General features: G+C 50.7%; 3 protein-coding genes across 5 annotated transcripts; 1 reads left to right on the top strand and 2 right to left on the bottom strand.

The window, feature by feature from the left end:
• Positions 1–222: 222 nt before the first annotated feature.
• UFM1 (ubiquitin fold modifier 1) lies at positions 223–6,611 on the bottom strand. The gene is made up of 6 exons (XM_053269018.1): positions 6,454–6,611; positions 6,306–6,362; positions 5,421–5,478; positions 4,879–4,918; positions 4,373–4,405; positions 223–2,987 (listed from the first exon to the last, which is right to left on the bottom strand). Exons 1-6 carry the CDS (start codon positions 6,609–6,611, stop codon positions 2,881–2,883), a joined length of 453 nt encoding a protein of 150 aa, XP_053124993.1. The 3' UTR covers positions 223–2,880.
• Positions 6,612–6,796: 185 nt separating this feature from the next.
• Positions 6,797–18,563, top strand: POLB (DNA polymerase beta). Its single transcript, XM_053269014.1, has 14 exons — positions 6,797–7,002; positions 8,519–8,576; positions 9,144–9,210; positions 9,631–9,705; positions 10,501–10,559; positions 11,270–11,319; positions 12,503–12,554; positions 13,293–13,347; positions 13,461–13,533; positions 14,102–14,172; positions 14,861–14,947; positions 16,549–16,613; positions 17,387–17,526; positions 18,232–18,563. Exons 1-14 carry the CDS (start codon positions 6,864–6,866, stop codon positions 18,324–18,326), a joined length of 1,086 nt encoding a protein of 361 aa, XP_053124989.1. The 5' UTR covers positions 6,797–6,863; the 3' UTR covers positions 18,327–18,563.
• A 2,032-nt stretch (positions 18,564–20,595) lies between these two features.
• Positions 20,596–25,033, bottom strand: DKK4 (dickkopf WNT signaling pathway inhibitor 4). Of its 3 annotated transcripts, none has more exons than XM_053269016.1 (4): positions 24,685–25,033; positions 23,767–23,917; positions 22,539–22,694; positions 20,596–21,432 (listed from the first exon to the last, which is right to left on the bottom strand). In XM_053269016.1, exons 1-4 carry the CDS (start codon positions 24,793–24,795, stop codon positions 21,185–21,187), a joined length of 666 nt encoding a protein of 221 aa, XP_053124991.1. In that variant the 5' UTR covers positions 24,796–25,033; the 3' UTR covers positions 20,596–21,184. The 3 variants fall into 3 exon arrangements, with proteins under 3 accessions (XP_053124991.1, XP_053124990.1, XP_053124992.1); XM_053269015.1 differs by lacking the exon at positions 24,685–25,033 and adding an exon at positions 24,065–24,330; XM_053269017.1 differs by lacking the exons at positions 22,539–22,694; positions 24,685–25,033 and adding an exon at positions 24,065–24,330.
• Between the last annotated feature and the right edge of the window lie 444 nt (positions 25,034–25,477).

Here is a 25,477-nt window from a genome sequence, read left to right as displayed (position 1 = left end):
GTGCCTCCTCATGGTAGGCCTGCCCACTATTAAGTTTTGTATCAACAGGCTTGACATGCTAGGTCATATAAAGTACAGTTTGTTACCCATCCAGGGCAAAAATTCAATCATGCCTTCCTTGGTAAAACACGCACTGGTATTCTGAACAAGCCAGTGGTTTCTTCAAACCAAGGTTGGCATAATGCAAACATGTAAGTTATCAACCACAAGAGAGCCCATGCCTCCAAATGAATAAATAAGTTTTACTGGAATGCAGTACAGAGTTCCTCATAGGTGCAAGTAGGAAAAAATGACCGGGGGAGGGGGAAGCGGGGGGGGGGGAGGACAGGAGCAGCAGAAGAGAAGTTCCATGTACTTTGTTTTTTGATTGATACAATGACACTCAATTACTTGCCTTAGAGCCAGGTATTAAGCCACAGATGTTGGCAAGTGTGAAGTGATGCACACTGAGACGAAAAACCCCAACATCAAGTATGCGCTGATGGGATCTGAGCTGTCAGTGACCGACCAGGAGAGGGATCTTGGGGTGGTGGTGGAGGACAGCTCGTTGAAAGTGTCAACTCAATGTGCGCAGTTGTGAAAAAGGCCAATTCCATGCTAGGGAACATTAGGAAGGGGATTGAAAATAAAACTGCTAATATTATAATGCCCTTATATAAAATATGGTGCGGCCACACTTGGAGTGCTGCATACAATTCTGGTCACCACATCTAAAAAAAGGACATTGTAGAACTGGAAAAGGTGCAGAAGAGGGCAACCAAGATGATCAGGGGCCTAGAGCACCTTTCTTATGAGGCAAGGCTACAACACCTGGGGCTATTTAGTTTAGAAAAAAAGACAACTGCGGTGAGACATGATAGGTCTAGAAAATCGTGCATGGTGTGGAGAAAGTGGATAAAGAGGAATTCTTCTCCATCTCACATAACACTAGAACCAGGGGTCATCCCATGAAATTGATTGCCAGGAAATTTAGGACCAACAAACAGAAGTACTTTTTCACACAACGTATAATCCACTTGTGGAATTCTCTGCTACAAGATATGGTGACAGCCAACAAACTGGATGGCTTTAAGAGGGATCTGGATAACTTCATGGGGAGAGGTCTTTCAACAGCTACTATTCGGAGGGCTATAGGCCACCTCCAGCCTCAAAGGCAGGATGCCTCTGAGTACCAGTTGCAGGGGAGTAACAGCAGGAGAGAGGACGTGCCCTCAACTCCTGCCTGTGGCTTCCAGCGGCATCTGGTGGGCCAATGTGTGAAATAGGATGCTGGACTAGATGGGGCTTGGTTGGGCCTGATCCAGCAGGTTTGTTCTTATGATGTTCTTAAAGACATTCTTGATGTCTCAAGAGATAATCTTGTATACCAAACTGGCAGACCAGACCTGAGCAACTGTTCGCTATGGGTCTGAAGGACAGCTGCTGGGTTACAAAGCCCATAAAAAGAGCCCACACAAGCAGGTGTCTCTCTTCACTTGAATGGAAGAGGAAGCCTAGGGCACCCCTCCTCACATGTGACAGGACTGTCTGCTTCATCTAAGTGAATGGGGGAACTCTGTATGTGCTCCTGAGCTTCCACACTTGAAAGGAATTGGGGCAAATGTGTGCAGATACCAGAGATGGGCTCTGTGGTGATCAGCCCTCCCCTAGAGTGAACCGGAAGTGACCGAGACCTAGAGGGTCTGGTGGCAGGAAGTGAAGGGAGGGAGGGGGGTCTTTGTTTTCAGTTGGAGCCAGGCAGGGTGAACAACAGCTGGCCTGGTCTGGCAATGGCAGCAACCAGGAGCTCTGTAGGGGCCTGAAGTCTCTACCATGGATTTGGTGAGTTCAGGAGGAAAGCCAGGGCTTTGGCTTCAGGGAAAGGTTTAGCCAGGAAACTGTGTGTTAGGTAGCCTTTCGATTTTGTGCTTTTGCAAATCCTTACAATCGGTTTATTGTGTTTTTATCTGTAATGTAACAAAGAGGAACTGAGTCAAAGCCCTTTCATCCAACCAAGGGCTCTGTAGAAGTCTCTGTACCCTGTAAAGATGCTTTTAAAGGTTTCTTTCACCTGGGGGTGCTTTTTGAATTATCCTTGCAACTGGGTAACCACGATTTTAAAGTGTGCCAATCGAAACACCAGCTGGAGTGATCTTTGGAAATAATTTTGTAAAGCATTGAGTATTTTCCTTTTACCTGTAACTTAAAGCTGAGGGAACCTCAGACTGAAGCAGTCTGTAGTATTTTGAATCAAGTTTTTCTCTTTTTGTTCTTTGCAATTTACCTGTCTCTGAGTGGATTTTTAACTCAGGAAAAGGGATTTTACTCTGGGGCAAACATGCCTCAATGTTGATTGCTCAGCAACTCAAACTACCAAGTTTGCTCTTCACGTGTAGACTACATATTGAAGGTTTTCTGTATTTTTCCATTGGTAAAAGGAGAGTTTCCCTGGAATTTCACCCACACCAGGGAGCGATTAAACTCTGTTAAAAAGTGGGTGTGGTGGCTGCGATTACCATGAAACAGTTAAGTTTTAAGGGAACAGCCTTTGTTGAGCGAATATGGAGGGAATGAGTCAGCATTTTTCTTTCCCCCATGTGGGCTCGCCTTGAGACAAAGGCGGGGCTTAAATCCGCTATTTGCTACAGGCTCTCATTTAGAAGTCTTCCTTATTCAAGAAAATAATTCATGCTCTTCATTAGATGACTCACAGGAAAACTTCAACAGATTGTTAGTCAGACACAGGACAGTCCATCCAACTTCAAGGCCATTTTCTTCGTAGACAGGGTCAACTGCTAATAATACACCATGATTTCACAGGGAAATGTAGTTGCAAAAAATTCTGCATTATGGTAAGGGAGGCCATTCACAGGTGGGGATGCTTACTGATCTGTTTGTCCATTATTTATCTTCTCTAGTTGCGAGGGATCTTTGCATGTGTTGACATCTTCCCACACGATCTCTAGGAATAAGTCGTAGTTCTGAACCGTGCTTGAGGAAAACATTTCCTAAAGAGCAAGAGAAGGAAACCCATTACCCAATAGGCTACAGGAGTTTGACATGCAAGCATAGCAAGACTTCAGGTAAAAAGGTTACTGTGAGTGGCAGGCAGATAGGGAAGCTGCTTTGGTCTGAAGAGCTACCGCAGACCCTTCATGCTTCTCTTCGGGCATCCCTACACACAGCCTGGCACAGTTTTCCCCACCTGTGTCTAAGCAGGAAACAGAGAAGCCGCCTCTCCCAACACTCCAAGCAGAACTGAGAAAAGGCAGGCCCCTCCCACAAAATATGCTCCCCCTGCTAACTGGGCAAAGAGGCACCTTTTAACGTGGTGATTCTCTTTATTTAGCAGGGGGAAAGTAACTGGCCCTATCCACCCACAGCACAGTACCTCCAATGACTGTTGCTGGTGTCTATCTTTTGTTTCTTTTAGATTGTGAGCCCTTTGGGGAAAGGGAGCCATCTTATTTATTTATTTATTATTTCTCTGTGTAAACTGCCCTGTGCCATTTTTAGAAGGGCAGTATAGAAATCAAATCAATCAATATCAGCAAGAGTAGTTTCCTCCTTTGCAATAAGGAAAAAAGGGGAAGAACTCAACAACTGAAGCAAGTGATGGGATCTGGCACATTCTGTGCTGGTAACAAAAATACCAATCCAGCCACTCTAGAGCACATCCAGCATCTTCTAGCCATGATTCTTCTACATCCAGGACCCGTCCTGTTACTCTGTTTCTCACCTAGGAATTCCCAGCTGGGACCAATCCTGCTCTGCAAAAGTGACTCTGCAGCAGCCCACACAGTCAGGGCTGCAGCTGCACCAGAGGTAGGCTGGGCCAAACTTGCCGGAAACTAGATCTGCAAGGGTCATGTGGATCTGAGAAGTGGACCTGAACTCTCCACCCTTATAAAGCTTGTGCAACTGAATCAAATAGCTTTTTGATGCAATGAAAATGACAGTTACAATAGTAACACATACTTCTGAAATGTGTGCCCATGGAAAGATTCAGGATACAGCCCTATCTACACGCACTTGTAAGTAAGTCTCACTGAACTCAGTGGAACCTGCTTTCAAGAAAATACACATAGTTTGGTCTCTCATGTACGCAGTTTTCTGTGGAGGCAAACACAGCTGAAGGGCCTGAGCCTTGAAGGACTGTTCCAGGTTAGCCTTTAAAGGTGAAAGAGGCACTCATGATGGTGCCTCCGAACTCCTCTTGTGCCAGGGAAAGCAGGTGGGGGGTGGGTCGATGGGAAGCTGGAGGGGTGGTGGTGAAGTTTTTAAGGAAGTTATGTGGAAGGCTGTTCTGCAGGCCAGATTATGTTGAGGACAACTGAAAACCTACATGTAAGATGTTCAATTCTGGAAAAAAGGGTATCAGATAGCTACTTACCAGCTGTCTGTGCCGGGTTTATTCCTATTCCATCTGGGGGGAAAGTAAAAAAGTTAACCTTCATGCAACAACTTTAATCAGTCTCTCCACTAAATACAAAACAGTAAGCCACTGCTGTAAGTGCCACGGAGGCCTCCTCAACATTGGAAAGTATGAACCTCCCAGGCAGAATCCACTCAGGTCTCCTGAGTCAGCCTCATGGAAATGTCAATGGGGCCTGCAATGGAGTACAGTCACGCTCTTGTCCCTGGACAACTCTAGATCTCTTTATAACCTTCCCTTTTTGGATAAGGTGACAGAGCGTGTGGTGGCATCCCAGCTGTAGGATGATACGGATTATCTAGGCCCCTTTCCATCTGGCTTCCATCCTGGATATGGGACTGAAACGGCCCTGGTCGCTCTCTAGTGGACGATGTACACCACCGGGAGCTTGACGGGGGTAGTGTGCCCCACTGAACTACCATCTTCCCCACAACACAAAGATTTTTTTTTTTTAAAAAACTTACCATTTGTTATAATGGCACTTGTTGCTGCAGGAACTTTGAACTAAATGAAACAGAAGAACATTTTGCATTAGAAACAGAGCCACACCAAATCAATTATTTTTGGGATATATGGGGGCGGGGGGAGAGTCTATCAGTGCTCTTCTGCACCAGCAAGAGTAGAAATCTATATTATTATTATTATTATTATTTAGTAGCCAGACAATGGACACTTGCTTGACAAGATTACCAGAATTAGTGGTGGACATAGAGAGGGAGAAGGCTAAATGGGCTTCTATTTATCCTAATTACAAGCAACATACTTTGAACAGAAACTGGACTACCTAGGACAAATAAAGGTTTTATTGAATAACTGATGAATATCCTAGTCTAGGTGTCCTGGTTTCAGTTCTAGCTGCCATGGCTCCCTGGCACCTGGGATTTGTCAAGCGCTGTGACAGTGCCCTGTTTTTACTGTTATTAGTTTTAGCTGAAAAGTAGACTAAGTTATTTAAACAATAGAAGCTGCAATTTTACCACTTGGACATTGCCAGATATCTACTTACTTCCTCAGCAGCAAACTTCAAGACAGCGGTGAAAGGTGTACTTTCAGGCACACTCAACCTACAACATACAGAGAGCCATTAATCGAATATCAGATCAGAAGACTTATCCCCCAAAGTTCACAAGGAACAAGTGTGCCTGAGCAGTCCAGAATCTGAATGCTGCTTTTACAGCACGTTCCCAAAGTAATTCCTGTCTGAAAATATGGTGTATGAGAGATAACCATCTGATCTTCTTCCCCCTATGCTCTATGCTCTCAGAAGATGTTGTTCTACTTCTGTTTACCTTCCTCTCCCAATTCCAAGACCACAAACAAACTAAAAGGAAACAAACAAAAATGATGACTAAGAGCCCATTCCAGACCTCTCCAGACCTCCACACTTTGAAAGAGGCAACCATGCCTTCACCTGCTTACAAGAGACCGTACTGGAGACAGCTGGTCCGTTCATTTTGCATTCTGATTGCAACAAGTGGTTCACCGAGAAAACCAGCGTATCGGAGATGGGAGAAGCCAGGGCTGGAATTAACTCCAGCGGCCGCTAGCACCTGCCTGGCCCTTCTTCTTAGCCTGGGAGCCGTCCTAGTCTGTTTTCGGTGCAAGCCACGTTGAGAGCTCTTTTGGTTGCCACAATAAGACAACGACAGCCTCCAACGCCTCCCCGGGGCGGGCGGGCGGGGAGGGGGCAGGCAGGGGGCCAGGAGAGGGGCGGGGCCACGTGCCAAGCCGCAGGGCAGCCCCTGCAGCGCTGGGGCGAGGCGGCAGCCTACGTGGAGAGCCCCGCAGAGCGACGTCACCGATGGGCGGGGCTCTCCCCGGCCCCCCGCAGGGTGACGTGTCGCGCGCAGGCGCACCAGCCAGGCTGGCGTTGCCAGCGAGGGGGACTCACACTTTGTAAGGCAGTCGCGGGTCCGACGTGAGCGTGATTTTGAAAGTGACCTTCGCCCTGCGGGGAGAAGCGGAGACACACAGAGCGGCGTTAGTGGCGGGCAGGAGGGGCGAAGGAAAAGCAAGGCTGAAAGAGGCGAGGCACTCACATCGTCTCCTCTCCTCTGGTAGCTCCCGACGCTCCCGCTTCCTGCGGCGTATGCGTCACTTCCGCCTTGGCCCCCGAGAGATAGAGAAAGACAAGAACCCCGACCCATTCCGGCAGAGACCTCACTTCTGGGTTGCGTGCGACGCCCGATGACGCCATTGCCCTGCCTCCGGAACTCCGCTCTCTGCACAGTAGTCCTAGAGCTAAAAGGACTAGAGTCGCAAAGCTCGCTCGCTGCAAGCGCAGCCTTGGAAGGGGGGGGGGGGTGCGCGTGCGCGTGGTGCGTCCGAGGCTTCTGAGTCCCTGGAAGGAGAGAGAAGGCGAAGGCGCCCATCACCCCTCGCGTCGGGCCTGCCGCGGCCCTTGAGGGGCTGCGCTCCCCGGAAGCGGAAGCGAGGCAGCGGGAAGTGGATGCGCCTGGTGGGCGGCGGGGGCTCCCCTGTCTGGCCTGGCTTCCCGGAGGCTGCCGGCCGCCCGGGGCTCCTCGGGATGAGCAAGCGGAAGGCGCCGCAGGAGAACCCCAACGAGGGGATCACGGACTTCCTGACCGGTGGGTGCCGCCCCAGGAAAAGCCCTGCCGCTGGGCAGCCAGGAGGTGCCCCGGTGCTGCGGATGCCCCCGCCGCCGCCTGGTCCTCAAAGAGGGGCTGCGCCGCCTGGGATGGGGCGTCCTCCCACCCCCCTCGAAAGCCATCTCCATGCGGCATTGAGTCCCGCAGATTAACTGCGCACTGCGCGGCCGTGCTTGCTTTGTCCCCCCGGGGCTGGCCGGCTTCGGAGCGCTGTTTGAGCGGAGAGCTCCCCTCTGGCCCCTGCCTTGCGCTGGGCACTGGTGCCACACAGATCCCCTGGGAGCCGCTGGGTGAGGGGGGCACACCCACTGCGGCCCCCTTGGAGAGGCTCGTGCGGCGCATGCCCCTCCCCACACACTCCCTCGGGAATAGTGCTGGACTCTTGGCTGGGTTGGGGGGGGGGGCAGTGAGGCCGTGGGTCGGCCAGTGAGGCGCATCCATGCCAGGACCCCAGGCGGTGCTGGAAGCTCGCGCCCTCCGCCCAGTCTCGGAGCTGCCCAGGCTTGCTAGGGCCTGCCTTCGAGGGACGTCGCCGCACCTGCTGCCTCTTCCTGCCCGGCTGTGCAGCGCTGGGCAGCTCTGTCTCTGCCAGTCAGCAAATGTGCCGAGAAGAGGGCAGGCGGGAGCTTGGGGAGCCTCCCGCTTGGGAACAGGGTGAGAAGAGCCTGGCTCTCCAGCTCCATGGCCATTCTAATAGTCTTGATGCTCAATGGGCCTGTCCTCCGCCCAGCATGTTCTGTGAGCCCTGGGCGTTCTGCCGGTTGCCTTACTTTCCTTCCCCCCCACTAAATGGTCTGCATTTCTGTTTTGGGGGGGAACTTGGTGGTGTATTAAAAATCAAAGTAGAATTGTACACTACTGGATTTGCAAGGTAGCGCGTAAAAAATTAAAAAGCAAATATGGGATAGGTTACCTGCCCTTCTGCGCACAGTTCTAGATCCAGAAGGCTAACAAGGAAACATAGAATCTGTCTTTTGTGCTAATATTTTTAGTGCAAGCAGGCCTCTTTCTTCTTCTTTTTTCTGTTCATGCTCACTTCATTTCCTGCATCCTCTTTCTCACACTTTCTCCAGTCGGTCACTCATTCAGCTTGTATCCCACTTCCCAGCCCAAACTGGCTTCCAAAGCAGCTTGCCTTTCAAACATGCTAACTCACAGAAGTAGCCCTTCGTTGCTATTCTGAGCCAGCTTCATTTGGCTTAGTGGATCTCTAGGGGCCCATTTTAGGCTCCCGTAGATTCCAGGGTGGTAGAGTTAAAATGAGAGACTCTTAGAGTTAGAATGAGAGGTTCTCTCTCATCCTGGAGAGAATCGATCTATGTGGTTGCTAACAGTTGACACCAACTTGACAGCACTTAATCAATCAATCAGAGTTAAAACAGGTGCTTAACTCTCACTAAAGTTGGTGACACTTAAGCATACCTAATTTTGGCTGGGTTGTGCCATTTTTATGATTTATGGTGCTCTTCACAATTAAAAATCATCCTTTTTTCAGAACTGGCCAACTATGAGCGGAATGTGAATAGAGCCATCCACAAGTACAATGCCTACAGGTAAGCGCAGCCTTTTGGTCTTAGGCTGTGATCTCAGTTGTACAGGGGGCTTCAGAATGAGGACTCTTGTTCCTTTGTACCTTGTGTATCTTGCAGGAAAGATATGTTTACGGTCCATGTACAATGTCCCCTGTCAAAGAACAAACTGACTGGGTCTCCCAGATTTAACTAAGCAAGGTGGAGAAAATCTGATAAACCTGGTCTCATCCCTTTTGTGGCAAAGAAGGCCCCAAAGGAGAGGGCCCTGTGAAATGCAGACCTGATGCAGAACTGACCCCATTAAAGCAGGACAAAGCGGGAAGTGCATAGGCTGGGCAGGAAGGCAGGGGACCAGTCAAGATGTTGGCAAGCCTGCACTCTGGCAGCTCTGCGAGGGAGACCTTTGCTGTTGATTCTGCCGCTCTTCTGAAGAGAGAGCTTCTGCATCTGGTCTCCTGTTTCTTCGTGTCCCTGGGGGAGCATTGCTCTCCGTTAGAACTGCAGCGTGCTCTTTGTGGGAGATCTTGCAAATTGTGCCGACTTCTCTTGGGCCAAAGTGGAGTTCAGATTTCTCATTGCTTTGTACAGGAAAGCGGCTTCTGTAATCTCCAAGTATCCAAGCAAGATAAAAAGCGGAGCTGAAGCCAAGAAGCTGGTAAGTCCTGTGGCCCCGAAAGAGTGAGTTGTTCCCCTTTGGTTCAGAGTGTCTCAAGTTCATTTTTGGATTTCTGTGCATTTTTGTTCTGTGTAGCAGAATATTTCCAACAACAATATGAGTTTTAAGCTGACCCAGTGAAAGTGTGTAGCACAATTAAAAAGGACAAGGATATGAGTAGCACAAGACCAGTGGAGCTCTTGTCCTGCTGGTGGGTGACGCCCCCCACCTCCCCACTTGTGGTGATGGGAAGTGCTGGGTGAAGGCTGGCTCTTCCAGGCAGCTTCCTGCTCTGTGTACTTGCTGTTTGGCTTAGGCAGCTGCAAAATGTCTGGGTTCCGTTTGCTGTTCTCTCCGGGTTCTTCCTGCAGGAGTTTCATTTCATCTCCCCCCCTCCCCCGCCCCCCCAATATCTCTTAGGATGGAGTGGGAGCTAAAATTGCTGAAAAGATCGATGAGTTTTTATCCACTGGAAAACTACGTAAGCTGGAAAAGGTAAATACTTGGTTTCTGCAACTTTATTTTATACAGGAGTTCCTGTTTGGGGAGCAGCCATTGCACTTGTGGTAGGGGACAGGTTCCATGCCAGGTACTTTCAGTTTAATGGATCAGGTAGCAGGGGATCAGCAAGATGGGCAGGGTCTCCCTCTTCATGGGAGAGCCACTGCTGGTCAGAGACGTGTTCAGTGCTGATGGGCTGATGCGGAATAAGGCCACTTGACACGCCCTCTAACTTGGAAAGTCACTTTCCATATGCCAGCCTTCCTGTGAATCAGATCAGTGTGCTGGTAACACTCTTACTGGTGTCCAGAATGTGTCTCCTGGACAGCCACTTCCCCTTCTCACAAGAGGAGCGCCAAGGCGCACACACAGGACTAGGACCACAGGAAAGGGCCCTAGCTCAGTGGCAGAGCCCTGCTTGGCATGCAGAAGGTCCCAGCTCCAGTCCCTGGCAGCAGGAAGGGCAGGACCAGGCCACTGCTGAAACCCCAAAGAGCCCCTGCCAGTCAGTGTTGACAAGACAGAGCTAGGGGGACCAAGAGTCTGGCTCATGAGCAGGCTGCGGCATATCAGTGTGAAGAGGGCCATGCTGCTGCCATCTCCATCCCAGTCTCCCAGATCTTGTCCTCCCTCCATCACAGACGAGGGTGCCTCTCTCTGACCCCGAGGCCAGGTGGATCCTTGAGGACTTCCCTGCCAAGCTCCCCAGCCACCGTTTGGCCGGCTCTGTACATGTGGACCTTTCTGTAGCTTGTGAGCTTGAAATGCTGTCCCTTTCCCCCTCTCTAGATCCGACAAGATGACACAAGCTCTTCTATCAATTTCCTGACCAGAGTTAGCGGCATTGGGTAAATGTGTGTGGATTTGAAAGCTGAGGGTAGAAAAGGACCTGAAGGTGGTAGGTAGCAAGAGGTCTGAACTGGCTGGGGAACCATAGATGGGATGACCCCTGAGGAAGTCAGAATGTTCAGTCTGGGATTCGGGGTCTGTCTTGGCTCTGGAAGAAGACCTGGCCTGCCCCCTCAAAGGTGTGTCGAACTCAGCTTGACGTGCAGACCACTGTTTGCGGGTGAGGGCGGGGGGCTTGGAAGAGTCTTCTCTTGGCAGTGCCCCCTCTCCGCCTCCTCCTCCTCCTGGCTACTCCCCAGATGCCGGCGACCCACCTGCCCCTTCCTTGACATCAGAAAAGCCCACCCAGCATTCCACACACGCACCCTTCCTGCTGCCTCTGCATTTTCTTCACCCTTGTTAAGGCTTTGGCTTTTTTTTTGCCCCTCGCAGATTTGCGGCCTTATTTCATCACATTTCTGTCTGAGACACTCCCACTGTCTCTCCTTGAGGCAGAAATCTGCCAGTACCAAGGCATCATATTCCCACTGTCAAGTTGCAGCCAGTTTGAGATGCTGTTGTCTGTTTTGTTGTTTTTTAAAAAATGGCACCTCGCCTCTCTTCCCAAAGAAGTGTGTGCAGGCTGGTGATTCGATATGAGATTGTTTTAATGAAAGGCGGTATAGGAATGTAACAATTAACAAATGAGCTGCCTTGTGTCACTTTGCAGTCCTGCTGCTGCCAGGAAACTTGTGGACGAAGGCATTAAAACCCTGGAAGGTGAGTCCTCTGGGGGTTGCCTCTCTGGGTGGGACCGAGCTGCTTGCAACCCAACGGAGAAATCTGCTTTCCCCTTTGAAAACGTCTTGAGAAAACCCGGCAGCGATCACGCAACCTCCCTGGGCCACCCCCAGGACTGTCACCCGACCTTGCACTTGAGGAGCTGGACACTGTCCTTCCTCTAGTTCCTCTGGGGCTAAATTTCTTGGTAGGTGTGCTGGCACCTGCGATCTCCTCCTTCAGGCCTTCTTGGAAGGTTGACATTCTAGTGCTCTTAAAATACCTTCCCCCAAACAGCGCTCAGTTCTGTCGGTTAGGGGGGCGCTTCTGAAAGTGTGGTGGGATGACGTGCTCCTTTCCCTCTCAGCCATTGTGCTCGGTCTCCGTACAGCCCTCGCCTGGCTCCTCCCCAGCTGCTTGGCTCCTGCATCTCCCCTCTCCCCAGACACGTGCCCTCTGGGGCACTTCACTGTCAGCTTGAGGTGGTGGGTTGAGTGCCACCTCCTGGATGTTGTGGTCTCCCCGGCAAGCCTTAAGGGCGGCCGACAAGTACGGCACTGCTCAGGATGCCTCACAAGGGCTGGAGACTCCCCGAAGAGGATGCTTTTCTCGCGGGATGCTTTCCAAGGGAGGCTCCTCTGTCTGGCCCATCAGGAAACAAAGCAAGGCTTTCTTGTCCAGAAGAGCTTGTGCTTGCTCAATTATACTTTCTTTGTGGCTTGTTTCCTCCCCACCCCGCTTGCTGGCTGGATTTGTGTTTTGGTTTGTGTTTTTCTTAATGTTTCTTTTTTTCCTTTTTTCCTTTTTTTTCTTTTTTGCTTTTTAAAATTTTATTGGTTTTTACATTTTAAAAAGAAAAAAACCATTAAGAGCATTAATGCGTTTTTCTTAATGTTTCTAGGACAGAAGCTCAAATTCTTGATTTCGGCGCCATTTTTTGTCATTTGTATTGCTTTGTAGGCCACTGTACGAATCGCTAGGGTCAGCTGGGAGATAGCGGGTTTAAGAAATAGATAAATAAGCAGGTCCAGCAGTAATCTGACTTGTGACCTATTCCTTTCCATGTTTTCAATAAATTCACAAATGGTTGACTGTTTGTAGGTCAGTTTCTAAGAAAGACAGGGAAATGGCTCCCTTTCCTGGCTCCCATGCTGAACTGAACACATGTCTCTGCTCCTTCTAGATCTAAAGAAAAATGAGCACAAGTTGAACCATCATCAGCGCATTGGATTAAAGTAAGGCCAACATATTTGTCTGTGGGTCCAATTATGGGCTTTTGTCACTTGTTTGAGCATATGTTTGTCTCAAGGCAGAAGAGCATCTTCCAAGATTTGTGTTTGGGAGCATTGCTAAGCACTTTCTGTGCTGCTGCCAAGGGGCACTCCTCCAAGGGACTTTTAGCCGGCTCTGTTCAAACTTTTGTGGTAGCTCTGTTCAACCTTAAATACCCTGGGCCCAAGCTGTTAAGGGTACAAGTGGGCACTGAGTGGACAACAATGCTACTGATGAGTTTAATGATTGAAAATAAAAAGAGATGGATGTCTGGAAGAAATGCAGTTTTAGCCACAGTGCATTGTTTTGGATACATTGCTGCCAACTTGGCTTGAGTTAAGAAGTGGTCAGTTTAACCCAGGGGCTCTCAAACGTGGGTCCCCGGAGGTTGTTGGACTTTAGCTCCCATAGGCCATTGTGGCTGGGGGATGCTGGGAGTTGAAGTCCAGGGACAGCTGGAGAGCCTCAGATTGGGCCCCCCGCAATAGTGTGTCAATATCAGCCCAGGCTTTGCCAATTGAAACCTCCCCTTTTTATGGGGACGAGGGCTACATCCGTATACTTGAGTAGTATAACTTAACTACTGCAGACTTCTGGAATGAGTCAATATACTTGATTTCAACAGAACTTGCTTGCAAATAGGTCTGCTTAGGATTCCAGCCTCTGTGGTTTCCTCAGCCCTGTGTGTTTTGCACACGCAGGTATTTTGAAGACTTTGAGAAAAGGATCCCTCGGGTGGAGATGCTTGAGATGCAGGTAAGCAAAAGGCACACCTCCCTCCCTCCCTCCCTCCCTCCCTCCCTCAGGAAAAGGCATGAGAGTCCCTCAAAGGGAAATCCCACCCACTTGGCCTGTTTTCTCCACAACAGGAAATCATCTTGAGTGAAGTCAAGAAGGTGGACCCCAGATATATCGCTACAGTGTGTGGCAGTTTCCGCCGAGGTTGGTGCTCTATGTTGTTGCTTCTCCTGCCTGTTAGTTGCTCCTGTGAATGGCCTGGCGGTTGCAAACGCTCCTTTGCTGGGTAGGTTTAGTTCTGCCTGGTGCGGTGCGGTGCTGAGAACCTAGGAAGCCACCTCCTGCTGAGTGTCTCCACCAGCTGGCAGCAAGGTGGTCTGTCCCTGCCCTACCCAGAGATGCCTGTGGAGCCCTGGAAATGTTTCTGCTTCCTTTTAGACTGGGGATTCTCAGCGTTTACTGCTTGACTGCACTGAAGAGAGTAGAGGCAGGCACGCAGGGGGAGAGAAGTAAACAAGTCGCTTCCTTTCCCAGTCTGTGCTCCACAACAGGTCAAGCATAGGCATAACTGTTGCTGGGAAGCCCAGTGTGTGTTAGATCATTTGTTGAAGCATAATTAGTTCTTGCGAAACCCACAGTGATCGTGGACTCTGTAAAGCCATACCAAGGCGGGAGGGTGGAAGACGACATCAGTGCAGCTGGTAACTTCTCAGACTTGGAAGAGAGCTTCCAGAACGGAATAATTCCCCCCCTGCATGTTCTGCTTTTATAGGTGCCGAATCAAGTGGGGATATGGATATTCTCCTCACCCATCCAAACTTCACGTCAGAATCCTCCAAACAGGTGGGTTCTGAAGTGCATTTTAAAGAGAGAGCCTGTATGATATACCACTTTTCTCAAAGCTGTTTACATAGAAAAATAAATAAGATGGTTTCCTGCCCAAAAGGACTCTCAGTCTAAAAAGACATGCAAGGTAGATGCCAGCAGCCACTGCAGTGGTGGGGTAGGTGCTGAGCTGGGGCTGGAGAGGGCCCTTGCTAAGCATCATGAGGGACTTGCCACTTGCAAGGGTGCCTCTTTGCCCAGCTAGCAGGACTTGGACTGACCTCTTCCCTCTTTGGCCCTCCAGCTCTTGCTGAGCGGCGTCTCCAATAATCCCAGACAGAGTGGATGACGGGAGGTGTGTTGTGAGAGGAGCGGGAGAGCCTGAGTTGGGCGGCCTTGCTCTAGATGTTGCTGGCTGTAACTTCCCAGGAGAACACTTTCCCCTTCCACCAAGAGAACTGTCTGTATCAAGGGTCCTCTATTGTGTGTCTCCAGATGTTGGTTGCTGGACTCCAACTCCCATCGCCCCCTGCCATTGTGGTGTAGGTTGGTGGGAGTTGTACAACACCAGGTTTGAGCACCCCTGCTAGACAGAAGGAGGAATCCGTCCCTTGACTCCCATAGGCTGCAATCAGGGCATTCAAATGGGAGCCACGTGTGAGTTTGGGGATCTGCTTGAGTGTGACGGAGACTGTTGCTTCTGCAGCCCAAGCTTTTGCATCAAGTTGTGGAGCAACTGGAGAAAGCCCACTTTGTTACGGATACGCTGTCAAAGGGAGACACCAAGTTCATGGTGAGTGTTTTTGTTCCGTCCCAGTTTTCAGAAGGATAGCTGCCCTGTTAGCCTGTTTGGGCAAAAACAGCCAAAACTCCTGCAGCACTTTGAAGACAAAGACACGTATTGTGGGCTCCAGCCTGCGTCTGATGGTGCATCCGCCCAAGTGGGCTTTAGTCAACAAAAGCTTCAGCAAAATCAGTGTGGTAGTCTTTGAAGTGCCACAAGACTCTTTGTTGTGCATCTTGAAAGCAGGCCAGATCTGCAGGAGGAAGGAGGCAGGACATCTCCAGTACTGAAGTCCTCGTCTCCTTGATGGCTTGCTGAGCTGTCTGTAGCCCTCTTCCCAATCTGGATGCCTCTTTATGACTCTTGGAAGTGGGTGTAGCAAAGCCCAGACTTGCCCCCTCTTTGAAACCCAATGCAAGCTTGGAACTTCACTTTGGCACTCAAGTCAAGGAGACCCCTTTCAAGTTTGACCCCAGAAGGAAGTGCATTCCCTTAAAACGTTCCCTCTGGATTCAGCCATTGGGGAGGGGGGATGTAAGAAAGAGACTGTCGGCCACAGAAAAGGTTTTGTATGTCAGCAGAACATGCTTTGCCAGGATGCAGACGCTTAATCTTGCTTTGATGTGGGTTTTGCCACAAAGAACAAGGTGAAGCATTATTTGGAGAGAGAACCTCTACATGCTCCCCTGCTCTGGGTGTTGCCCTATCCAGTTTCTCTTCCACCTTGAAGGCCTGAGGTCGGATTGCAAACTGCCTGTAAAACAGTTGCATTTAGACTCCGTGCCTCTCAAATCTCGCATCCAGAAAATACAGATTCTGTCATGGGAACAAAATAAATGCACGTTTGCTGACTCTGCAGAATCTTGCTCAACTGGCAGGACTCTTCTGAGCCCATTCCTCATTCATGTGTGGGCAGAATATGGGGGTGGGTGGGGGGAGCCGTCTGGGAGTCTGCCTTGGAGCAGGGGACATGGGGGAGGAGGTGGCCCGGGGCAGGGCTCAAGAGCGGCGACCTCAGTGGCCCAGAGACGGGCCCCGTGGCCAGGGCTCCATGGGATGTCTTGCGAAGACACATGAGGGTTCTGTAGCTTGGGTTCTTTGCTGGCCCTCAAGAGAGCCCTGAACACCTATTTGTTTGGTCTGGCCTTCCAGGGTTCAATTATTTTGAATTGTTTGATGGTTTCAAACTGTTTGTTTGGTTTTGTATTGATTGTTTTTACATGATCAAGTTGCAGGTTTTGTTTCTCCCAGAGCCTTTTGGGTGGGGGTGGTATGAAAATAAACAAAGTTCTTTAAGGTCCAGGAGTTGCAGAACTGAAGGCTGTAGAAGAGGGGCTCTCCAACATGGGTCCCCAGGTGCTGTTGGACTACAGTGCCCATCACCCCCAGTCATAATGGCCTTTGGGGTGATGGACATTGTAGTCCAGCAGCACCTGGGGAACCCAAGTTTGAGAAGCCCTGCTGTCGGAAGCTTCCTGCTCCTCTCTCTCGCCACCTCTGCGGGGGCCAAATGCGGAGAACAGCCAGCTTGGCGCAGGATGTTGCTGCAGAAGAGTGTCTCGCAGTATTCGGTGTTCTTGCTAGTTTCTTCTCTTCTGCTTTGCTTACAGGGAGTGTGTCGACTCCCAAGCAAAGATGAGGGGAGTGATTACCCTTACAGGAGAATTGATGTCCGGTAAGTCTCAAGCAGAGCAGGGCGGGCTTAGGGGGCTGCCGGCTGCAATCCCAGAGCTGAAATGTGTGAAGGGAGAAGATGGCATGTGCCTGGCTGGGAGGATGCAGAAGACAACGAGGGAGCTCTCGTGGTCGGCATTCGGGTAGGAGACGCCCCTCCCCAGTTCAAGAGCTGGGCACGCTCCCGTTTGCCCATCGTGTGTCAGTTTTTTAAAAATGTTGGAGGCAGGGAGCTTGAGCATCTGTCAAGCCCCAGCTGAGCCGGACGACTTCCCTGCCAGCCCAGTTCGGAAGCTGGAGACGGAATCTCAGAAGGGCACCCTCATCCCACCCAGCTGGGGCTTGACTGACACTCAAGCTCCCTGCCTCCCAAGCTTGTTTTTAACTGACAGACGATGGGCAGATGGGAGCCTGCCCAGCTCCTGAACTGGGTGGGGGGCTTCTCCTACCCTAAAAAGGAAGGTGGGAAGCTGCCTTACACGGAGTCAGGCCCTTGGTCCATCTAGCTCAGTCTTGTCCACCCAGACTGGGAGCGGCTTCTCCAAGGTTGCAGCAGGCAGGAGTCTCTCCCAGCCCTTCCTGGGAACCGGGGGCCTTCTGCCTGCATGCCCAGCAGAGGGTCTTCCCAGAGCGGCCCCATCATCTCCTCAGAGGAAGATCTCAGCTGAGGCACAGCAGTCAAACTGGCAGTTGGGACTTCCTGGGTGGGTCTTCCTCAGTTTCCCACATGTTGCCACCTGCTGAAGTTGGTCCCTCTTTGGGCTTGTGTTATAGGTTGATTCCCAAGGATCAGTATTACTGCGGAGTCCTGTACTTCACCGGAAGCGACATATTCAACAAGAATATGAGAACCCACGCCCTGGAAAAGGGCTTCACCCTCAACGAATACACAATCCGACCTCTGGGGGTCACCGGTGAGCGCTCTCCTCTGCCCTGCTGGGATGTGTTTGTCATGAGAGTCGTTTTCTGCCTGAATGCAGACCAGCCATATTTCATGAAATCTGGCCTGTTGATTCCCAGGCGCCAAATAAAAACTTCATGCAAGTGGCTGGCTCTCATGATTTCCAGCGGCAAGTTTTAAGATAATAGGAACTGTTAGTTTAAAGGTGTTGGGAACTTGGCAGCAGTGCAGTCACTGGCTCTGGAGGAAGGGATTCTCCCCTCCCAGCCCCTCTTCCTTTTCCTGCCAGGTTTGGGTCAGAGCTGCTGCTGCTGCCTTCTGCGTTCCACATTCCGTTTGTGTTAAACATTTTCTGCCACACCTAACTAAGACTTGAAGAGTGGAATTATCTATTGTTGCTGGTTCCCCTTCCTGCTAAACTGTAGACAATTCTACTAATTCCAGAAAGCATTAGTGTCCACAATAAATGCTGGTCCCTTTCTTATTAATGTGTAGTAATTCAAGGGTCAACTCAGAGCCTTGGCTTTTGCTGGGCCTTCTCCTGGACCTCAGATGAGGCGGCAAAGGGGGTTCCCACCCACCCCGGTTCTCCTCTTCTGGCTGCCCTTGAGCAAGTGGAGAGAGAGAGCTCCTCCTTGACTCTTAACATGGCCTTTACAAGCTTGATGATCACTTTGTTTAAAAAAATGAACTGTGTTTGGCCTTTGTTCTTTTGCAGGAGTTGCTGGGGAGCCCCTCCCTGTAGACAGCGAGGAGGACATCTTTGACTACATCCAGTGGAAATACCGAGAGCCAAAGGAAAGGAGTGAATAAGTGTGTGGCTAAGCCTGAGCCAGTTGGAGGTTCCTTTCTTGGGCTCAGGCAGTGGCTCCCTACACTGGGAGCATATTTACGACTAGAACTCACTGTAGAAAGTGGGGGGCAGAGAGTGACACAGACTGCTTAACTCCTGTTGGTGCTTCAGCACACGTGTGCTGTAATAATGAAATGTGTGGACTGGGGGAGTGTGTTTTTTTTTAAAAATAAATCTTATCTTCATTTTCATTTTAACTGCTTCCATGTTTCTGAAAAAGTGACGGTGCAGAGGAATCGGAAATCTTGCTGTGGGGCTTCATTGGTGTAGTCATCACTTGGAACATTAGAATTCAAAATTGTATCCCCGGCCGGTACTAGATACTTGGTGTGAAAATAGTCCCAGCCATGGATCCAATTTTGAATTCTAACGTTCCAAGTGATGACTGCACCAATCTGAAAATGCCATTTTCATCCTCTAGCTACAGAAAGATTCTGCACTTAGTATTTTCTGTTTTCAGAATAATTACTGGAATTCTTGTTTGTCGGAATGCTTTTCTTAAAGTACCACGAAAAGAATAACTACTTCAGAGTGAAATGAGGGTTTGTAAATAACTAGCTGGCTCAGGCACAGAGCATCCGCACCTCTAGTTCTCGGCCCATTTCAGCCACCGCTTTCCCCAGTACCCCTTTCTCTCGGCCATCCGTTAGCCTGCCCTTTCACTTTTGTCCCGGCAGCTCACTCGCAAACTCATGCATGGGATTAGCGATGGGTATGTTTGAATTTTATTTTATATATTTATATATATACACACACACGCACACTCTCAAATGTATCCATCGCTAATCTCATGTGTGACAGCTCTTGTGAGGGTCTTATTTATATTTTTCTACATACATGTCTGTGATGTGAGTTAGGAGTTGCTTCTTTGTGGCCTCTTAACTCCTGTGAATACCATAGTGCAGTTGCCTAACGTGATCCAGAGCCAAGCATTGACACTGGCAGGAGGAAGCAACTCTCGCCCTTTGCTGCTTACGGCCTGAGTGAAGTTACTTTGCACCAAAAGGCGAAACTGAGGCTTCCACCACAGCTCTAGGGCGGCATCAGCAGCGTTCATTACAAACGAAACCTCCCACTACTGAATGAGAGGAACTAGCAGAAACAAGAGGGGGGATCAGCAGCAAGTCCTCTCTCTGACTGACTCAGAGTTCAAGGGCAGGCAAGGGATTGTTGGCTGGCTGCAGAGCAGATGGCAGTTCAAAGGGTAGAGGGGGTTGCGTGCGAAAGGCTGCCTGTCTTGGCACCAAGAACAATTCAAAGCTATTTCAGACATGCACATAATCTGATATCCTGCATAAACTTCATTTCCGGCTGTTGTCATCCATCTTGCTAAAAATCCCAAAGCACCTTCTTTCCCCCCAGAACTGTCTAATAATGGGTAACTAAAAACATCTACCAGTTTAATTCTGTGAGTTAATCAGAATACAGTAACTCATTGGAGCTTAAAGATGTTCTGTGTATGATTTTTTTTTTTAAATGAATGGTGTGGTGTGCCTGATTCAATGCCCTGCTACTTTCTTTTGCTCCATTTACATTTTCTTCTCTGAATCTCAAGGTGGTGCAACAGGAGGACAGCAGGAGGAGGAGAGCCGGTCTTGGGGTAGCAAGCAGGACTGGTCCCCTTAGCTAAGCAGGGCCCACCCTGGTTGCATATGAATGGGAGACTAGAAGTGTCAGCACTGGGAGAGATTCCCCTTAGGGGGTAATGAGGCCGCTCTGGGAAGAGCATCAGAAGGTTCCCAGTTCCCTGCCTGCAGCCTTGGAGAAGCTGCTGCCAGTCTGGGTAGACAATACTGAGCAAGCTGGACCAGGAGTCTGACTCAGCAGGCGGCCGCTTCCTATGACCCACAGAGCTGCCTCTTCTGCGAGGGCAGCTGCTTTCAGAGTCTCTGGCATTCAGCAAGTGATAAGAGGAATGGAACCTGGGGCCTTCCACCTGTACATCTATAGCTGCTTAGCTCCACAAGGTTGCTACGTCTGTGCTCTCAGCCCACGTCCTATGCATGCAGGACAGGCTACCCTCTTTGTTTCCCAAGCACATGGTTGCTCCTAGGCCAGAGCTGTAGGCATGGTCCATCCCCTTGCAAACTGCTCTGCTAATGAGGCGGCAGCAGGTTTGCCTGTTACTGGAGAACTGTGAAAGAGCAGGGATCAGTCTTAAATTCACAATGCGTTTCTTAGCCAATATCCAGTGTTTATATATAAACATGTAATTAAATATGCATATATCCTAACAAGTAGTCGTTCATAAAACTTCCATCCACATAAATACTTCAACTTCCATAAAATCTTTTTAATACAGAAATCCCATTAGTCTTGATGGCAAAAGGTTCCACAGATTGTAAGGCACACACCTTTGCATACGGGACAAGATTGCCCTCTTTCTATGCTGCCCGGCCACATGGCTGCCCCTACCCTGGAGCTGCAGGTGGGATCTGTAACCGTGTCAGCCGCTGTGCTAATAAGGGAGGGACGCAGGTCTTCCTGTCCCGGGAGCAGCAGTACCACCACCACCACCACTTCCTCCTCCTTCAGCTGGCCAGCGTGAACTTCCCAGAGGCATTCAGCTGGACTAGATGGGCCGCAGGGAGCAATGCGAGATCTCCGTCTCCATTTGGAAGTGTGCTGTTCGTGTGTACGAGCCAAACGGAGAGACACAGGTCTCAGGGGCTGTTGTGCTTCCCGCTGTACCAATCTGAAGAGGTCCACCTGTGTGGTCTATTCAGGGCAGCAGAGCAGGTGTCTGTTTCTCATGGGGCTGGGTGCGTCTACTGCTGGATTTCTGTCATCAAAGGGCTCCTGAAGCTTTGCACGCCTGTCAGTTTCGCTGGCAGACCCATAAGCGTGAGTGCTGGGACGTCCCGCTTGACACCTGGCACCACAAACCCAGGCCGCAGTCACAGCGCTGAAAGATCTCGGGCCCCTGAGCACCTTCTTTTTGCCCTCGCTTGGAGCACACCTGCCCCTCTGTCAGGACCGGCTTGCAGATTTTGGCCCAGAAGTGACGTGCACAGCACAGCCCAGGAGCACATTCTGACGTGCGGAGGCATTTCTCTCCCTCTTGAGCTGGGGAAACAAGCAGCACACCCATGAACCCCAACCTCTGAGCCAGTCACTCTCACAGCTCAGCCTACCTCACAGGATTGTGGGGAGGAGAAAGGAGGACACAAGCCTAGGCTTTTCAAAATATTGTTGCCCACAGCCTTTCCTTGGGTTACTGTACAAACCGAGCCAGTCCCTCAAAACATTACCAGATAAACCACAACTAGAAACCCAACCTCACATCCAAGTCAGGGGAGATGGGGGTTGAGGGAGAGGCTCTCCGTGGGTCCTCCACTGGCCTAGACCTTCCTCCAACCAGTTAGCACAACCTGCATGTCTTTAGGATACAGTTCCTCTCTGGGCTGCTATTTGATGGGCAGAGATAAGCACGGGGAGCCAATTTTCTGAATGTATTCTGCTTGATTCATTAAAAAAGGTTTGTCTGAGCTGCTGTGGGTTGGTGCATGGTCCAGGGCCAACATGAAATAAATCTCCTCTGACTCTCTCTACAAGTGTTAAGTCAGCAGTAGTAAGGCGGGACACACATCCTCACAAATGGCTCAGACTGGCAGCCTGCAGTCTAGAGTGTCCCTCATTGTTCGTCATTCAGGCAAGCCAGGCCAACGTGAGAGGAGATTTTATGTAGCACCTTGCCAGTTGGCAGGACCATCATTCTATGCCACAGAATCAACTCAGCTCTGAAGCATGAAGAGAGACACGCCGATACGCACAGATGGGATTCCTGCCCAAGCCAAATGCCTTGGACACCTTTGATCCAGGAGGAGGAGGAGGAGGAGACTCCAAACTCAAGGCAAGGGGACTCTGGGGCAGAGGCAAGGGTTTGGCTCCCCATTTTGAGCCCGAGAAAGCTGCCGCTGTATGTCGCCAAGGGCTACATTCACAAAGGCTCAGTGGTGGAGTGTCCATCCCGGCTGCAGGAGGTTTAAGGCTATGACTATGCACAGACCAGTTAAGTTACTTCATGGGCTTGTCTCTCTTCGCTGAGTCTTTGCAGGACTTCCCTTTTGCTGCCGAGCGCGTGGGGCTGTGCCCAAGTACCTTCTCCTACGCTAAGCGCCCCTTCTGCTGGCAAAAGAGCCCACTGCTGCTGCCTGCCTGCCTTCTCTTACCTCCATCATTACGTGGCGGCCTTTGGGCGCTTCCTTTCTTCACGACGTGCCCTGCTTCAGCTGGGCTCTGGGGCACGTCTCGTGAATCCGAGCCAGTCTGCTCAACGCGCTTCTTTTCTTCAACCAGAGCTGTCTTCTCAACTAGACTGCATATCTCTGATATGAAAGAGGAGGGTGGTGTACTTCTGACTGGAACCACACGACCATCACCTGTATACCATTTTCCAACCAATTCCCTTAAACTCCCTCAGGTCACTGGCCCCTCTCATCCAGGGGTTCTCAGCCTTGGGTCCCCAGATAATGTTGGACTACAACTCCCATCATCCCAGCCACAATGAAAGATGATGGGAGTTGTAGTCCAACATCATCTGGGGAGCCCAACCCAATAGCAGCTGCATCTGGTAGTAGCTTTCTGGGGTCTCAGGTGGGGGGGTGGGGGGCATTCCCCAGCTCTGCTGCCTGAAATCCTTTAAGATATTCTGGGGATTCATCCTGGAATACATGAGACAGAGACAGACCCACAAGGTCAGATGGATAAATGGCTTTTTTGGCTGGGCAGTTGTCTTCATATTTTCCTGTCTATTAGCCACTTGCACATCTGTATACAATCCATTGCATGAATAAAGTTCTCTGTATGGAAGGTACACACAGGACCATCACCTTCCATGGCCAAGGCCAGAACTATCAGCGTCTCTCTCTTTGCCTCACACGGCCCTACTGCACACGTTCTCCAGCCACATCCAATCTGGGCGGTCAAATCCCCTCTGCAGTTCTCCTTGAGGAAGCCTTCTACCTCCTCCCGTTTTCCCACCCTGCAAATGATGCCTTGATTTGGCTAATCCTGGCCATCTCCTCCACCCGCCAGACTTGATCTATAACACGCATCTGCACCTTACAAGCCCATTCAGAAGGGACCACACGTCTTTGGTCGCATGTTGCTCTGCAGAGATTTCTGCTGGACAGTGGAGGCTTCAGTGCTACACTGACGTCTGTTTGCTATTTCTGCACTATTATTATTATTATTACATTTGTATCCCGCACTTCCTGCAAGGAGCCCAGTACTACATACTGGAGTTTCTTTCACAACAACCCTGTGAAGTAGGCTAGGTTGAGAGAGAAGTGACTGGCCAGCGGTCAGGTGGGGAAGGGAGAGCGACCACACTCTGCACGGTCCCCCCTCCAGCCTTGGCAGGACAACTCTGTGCAGGGGAGGGGGTTGGCCACTTACCGTTCACGCAGAGGGTCCCCGGGCAGCACATGGTCGTGCGTTGGCACCTTCTCCGTAGCCCGTGGCACGTGGCACAGAAGGGCAGCTCCTCCCAGGGCTTGTGGCAGAACCTCCCGGCCGGGCAGTCCTTGTCTGTCAAGCACTGCGCACTCTGGATGGGGGAAGAGCACAGAACGGGGTGAGGAGGAGAAAGCAGAGTCCAGACAGAGGGGGAGATGAAGCTGCCAGGGCTGCTTTGGAGGGTATTGGGCAAGGCAGGACGAGGCATCTTCACGGCAGGCCAGACAGACCCACCCACCCTGGATCTGGTGAATGTCAGCTGCAGAGGAGGAGACGGAAGAAGGGCCACAGCTGGGCTGGAAAACCAAGTTCTGGCTGGGCGTTGCTGTCTGCAGGGGCTGCTCTGGGTCCAAGGCTCGCAGCCTCGGGGCCCCCGTGGTGGGCTTCCCAGACTACAAATGGGGACCCCGGCCCATGCTCCTCGCTTCCAGCTGCCAGGCAAACAGGCTGCATTTGCTCGGAGTCCCATGGAATAGAGTGAGGCTTCCTTCCAAGGAAAGCTGAAGTGGCTCAGGCTCACTTCCATGTCTGGCCCCAAATGGAGCTTTTTAAAGGCAAGTAACTCATCACCTTCAGTGGCACAGCAGGGGAAATCTTGACTAACCCGCAGAAGGTTGCCAGTTCAAATCCCTGCTGGTGTGTTCCCCAGACTATAGGAAACACCTGTATGGGGCCACAGCCATATAGGAAGAAGCTGAAAGGCATCATCTCACACTGCACAGGAGATGGCGACGGGAAACCCCTCCAAAGGAAACCACAGGGCTCTGTGGGCGCCAGGAGTCGAAATTGACTTGACAGCACACCCTAACCCTTTACCTTGTCTTTTGAAAGCCAACCAGCCCCTTCCACGGCTCTCACCTTCTTGGAGCTGGAGATTTCTGTGGAGCTCCGGATGGTGTTGAAGTCCAGAACCAGAGCAGCCAACGGGGAGCAGAGACAAGCAAGTCCCAGCAGGATCCTGGCCGCCATCCTAGCAGTCTTTGGCCTTCCCGGGTAGGCAGCGGCACACAGCACTGCCTGATGACCCTGACCTCTTGTTTCCCAGGCTCAAGTGTAACTGAGCAGCACACGGCAGCCCCAAGAAGTATTTCAAGCCTGTGGATTATCCCTTGCAAGAAGACCCTTCTGATGATTTCGCCCTCGCAGCTGAAGAGGCAAATCTGTATCTTGGCCCACTTAGCCTTTCTAGCCTTATTTATAGCAACATCTCCTCACTTTCCTTTCCTCTCCAGACCGCACAGAATCTCCAAATCCCTTTGATCACCACTTCAAAACAAATACTCAGAGTGAGCGGGGGGGGGGCTCAGCCACCCCCCCCCCTTTTATCACCAGCAATTCCTAATTGCAGCATATCAAAGTCAGTTCAAAGGGCCAGAACAAGAGACGGATGTAGGTATCAAAGGCGCCTGCTGGTAATCACCTGTGTTTCCTGCTCTCTGTAATCCCTTTGCAAGAAGTGGTTTTGTTCTGGGATCTGCTTTCACAGCCCAAGGATGATTCATTCAGCAACACTGCCATGTGCCAAATCATTTGCTCCATTACGGGGAGGGCCGAGGAAAAGCTGTCGGTGGTAGATCCGAGCAGCTGCCCAGAACACACCTGCTCGGACCAGGAGGGCCATCCGTGGAAGGGAGCTCTCCTTCCGCCTGCT

The sequence above is a fragment of the Hemicordylus capensis genome, chromosome 8 (genome assembly GCF_027244095.1).
Source record: "Hemicordylus capensis ecotype Gifberg chromosome 8, rHemCap1.1.pri, whole genome shotgun sequence".
Lineage (NCBI taxonomy): Eukaryota > Metazoa > Chordata > Lepidosauria > Squamata > Cordylidae > Hemicordylus > Hemicordylus capensis.
This window is presented reverse-complemented; position numbering and strand designations above follow the sequence as displayed.

Bases quoted from the DNA above. Each gene is read 5' to 3' on its own strand.
- POLB (XM_053269014.1), top strand. From the start codon at position 6,864: ATGCGCCTGGTGGGCGGCGGGGGCTCCCCTGTCTGGCCTGGCTTCCCG. The intron at 11,320-12,502 runs GTGAGTCCTCTG...TGCTCCTTCTAG, and splicing joins AGGCATTAAAACCCTGGAAG to ATCTAAAGAAAAATGAGCAC. The intron at 17,527-18,231 runs GTGAGCGCTCTC...GTTCTTTTGCAG, and splicing joins CCGACCTCTGGGGGTCACCG to GAGTTGCTGGGGAGCCCCTC.
- DKK4 (XM_053269015.1), bottom strand. From the start codon at position 24,295: ATGGGACTCCGAGCAAATGCAGCCTGTTTGCCTGGCAGCTGGAAGCGA. The intron at 23,918-24,064 runs GTGGGTGGGTCT...TCCCCCATCCAG, and splicing joins TGACATTCACCAGATCCAGG to AGTGCGCAGTGCTTGACAGA. The intron at 22,695-23,766 runs GTAAGTGGCCAA...CTTTCATATCAG, and splicing joins GGGGACCCTCTGCGTGAACG to AGATATGCAGTCTAGTTGAG.
- UFM1 (XM_053269018.1), bottom strand. From the start codon at position 6,611: ATGGCGTCATCGGGCGTCGCACGCAACCCAGAAGTGAGGTCTCTGCCG. The intron at 4,919-5,420 runs GTAAGTAGATAT...TGTTTCATTTAG, and splicing joins TGAAGTTTGCTGCTGAGGAA to TTCAAAGTTCCTGCAGCAAC. The intron at 4,406-4,878 runs GTAAGTTTTTTA...CTTTCCCCCCAG, and splicing joins AAGTGCCATTATAACAAATG to ATGGAATAGGAATAAACCCG.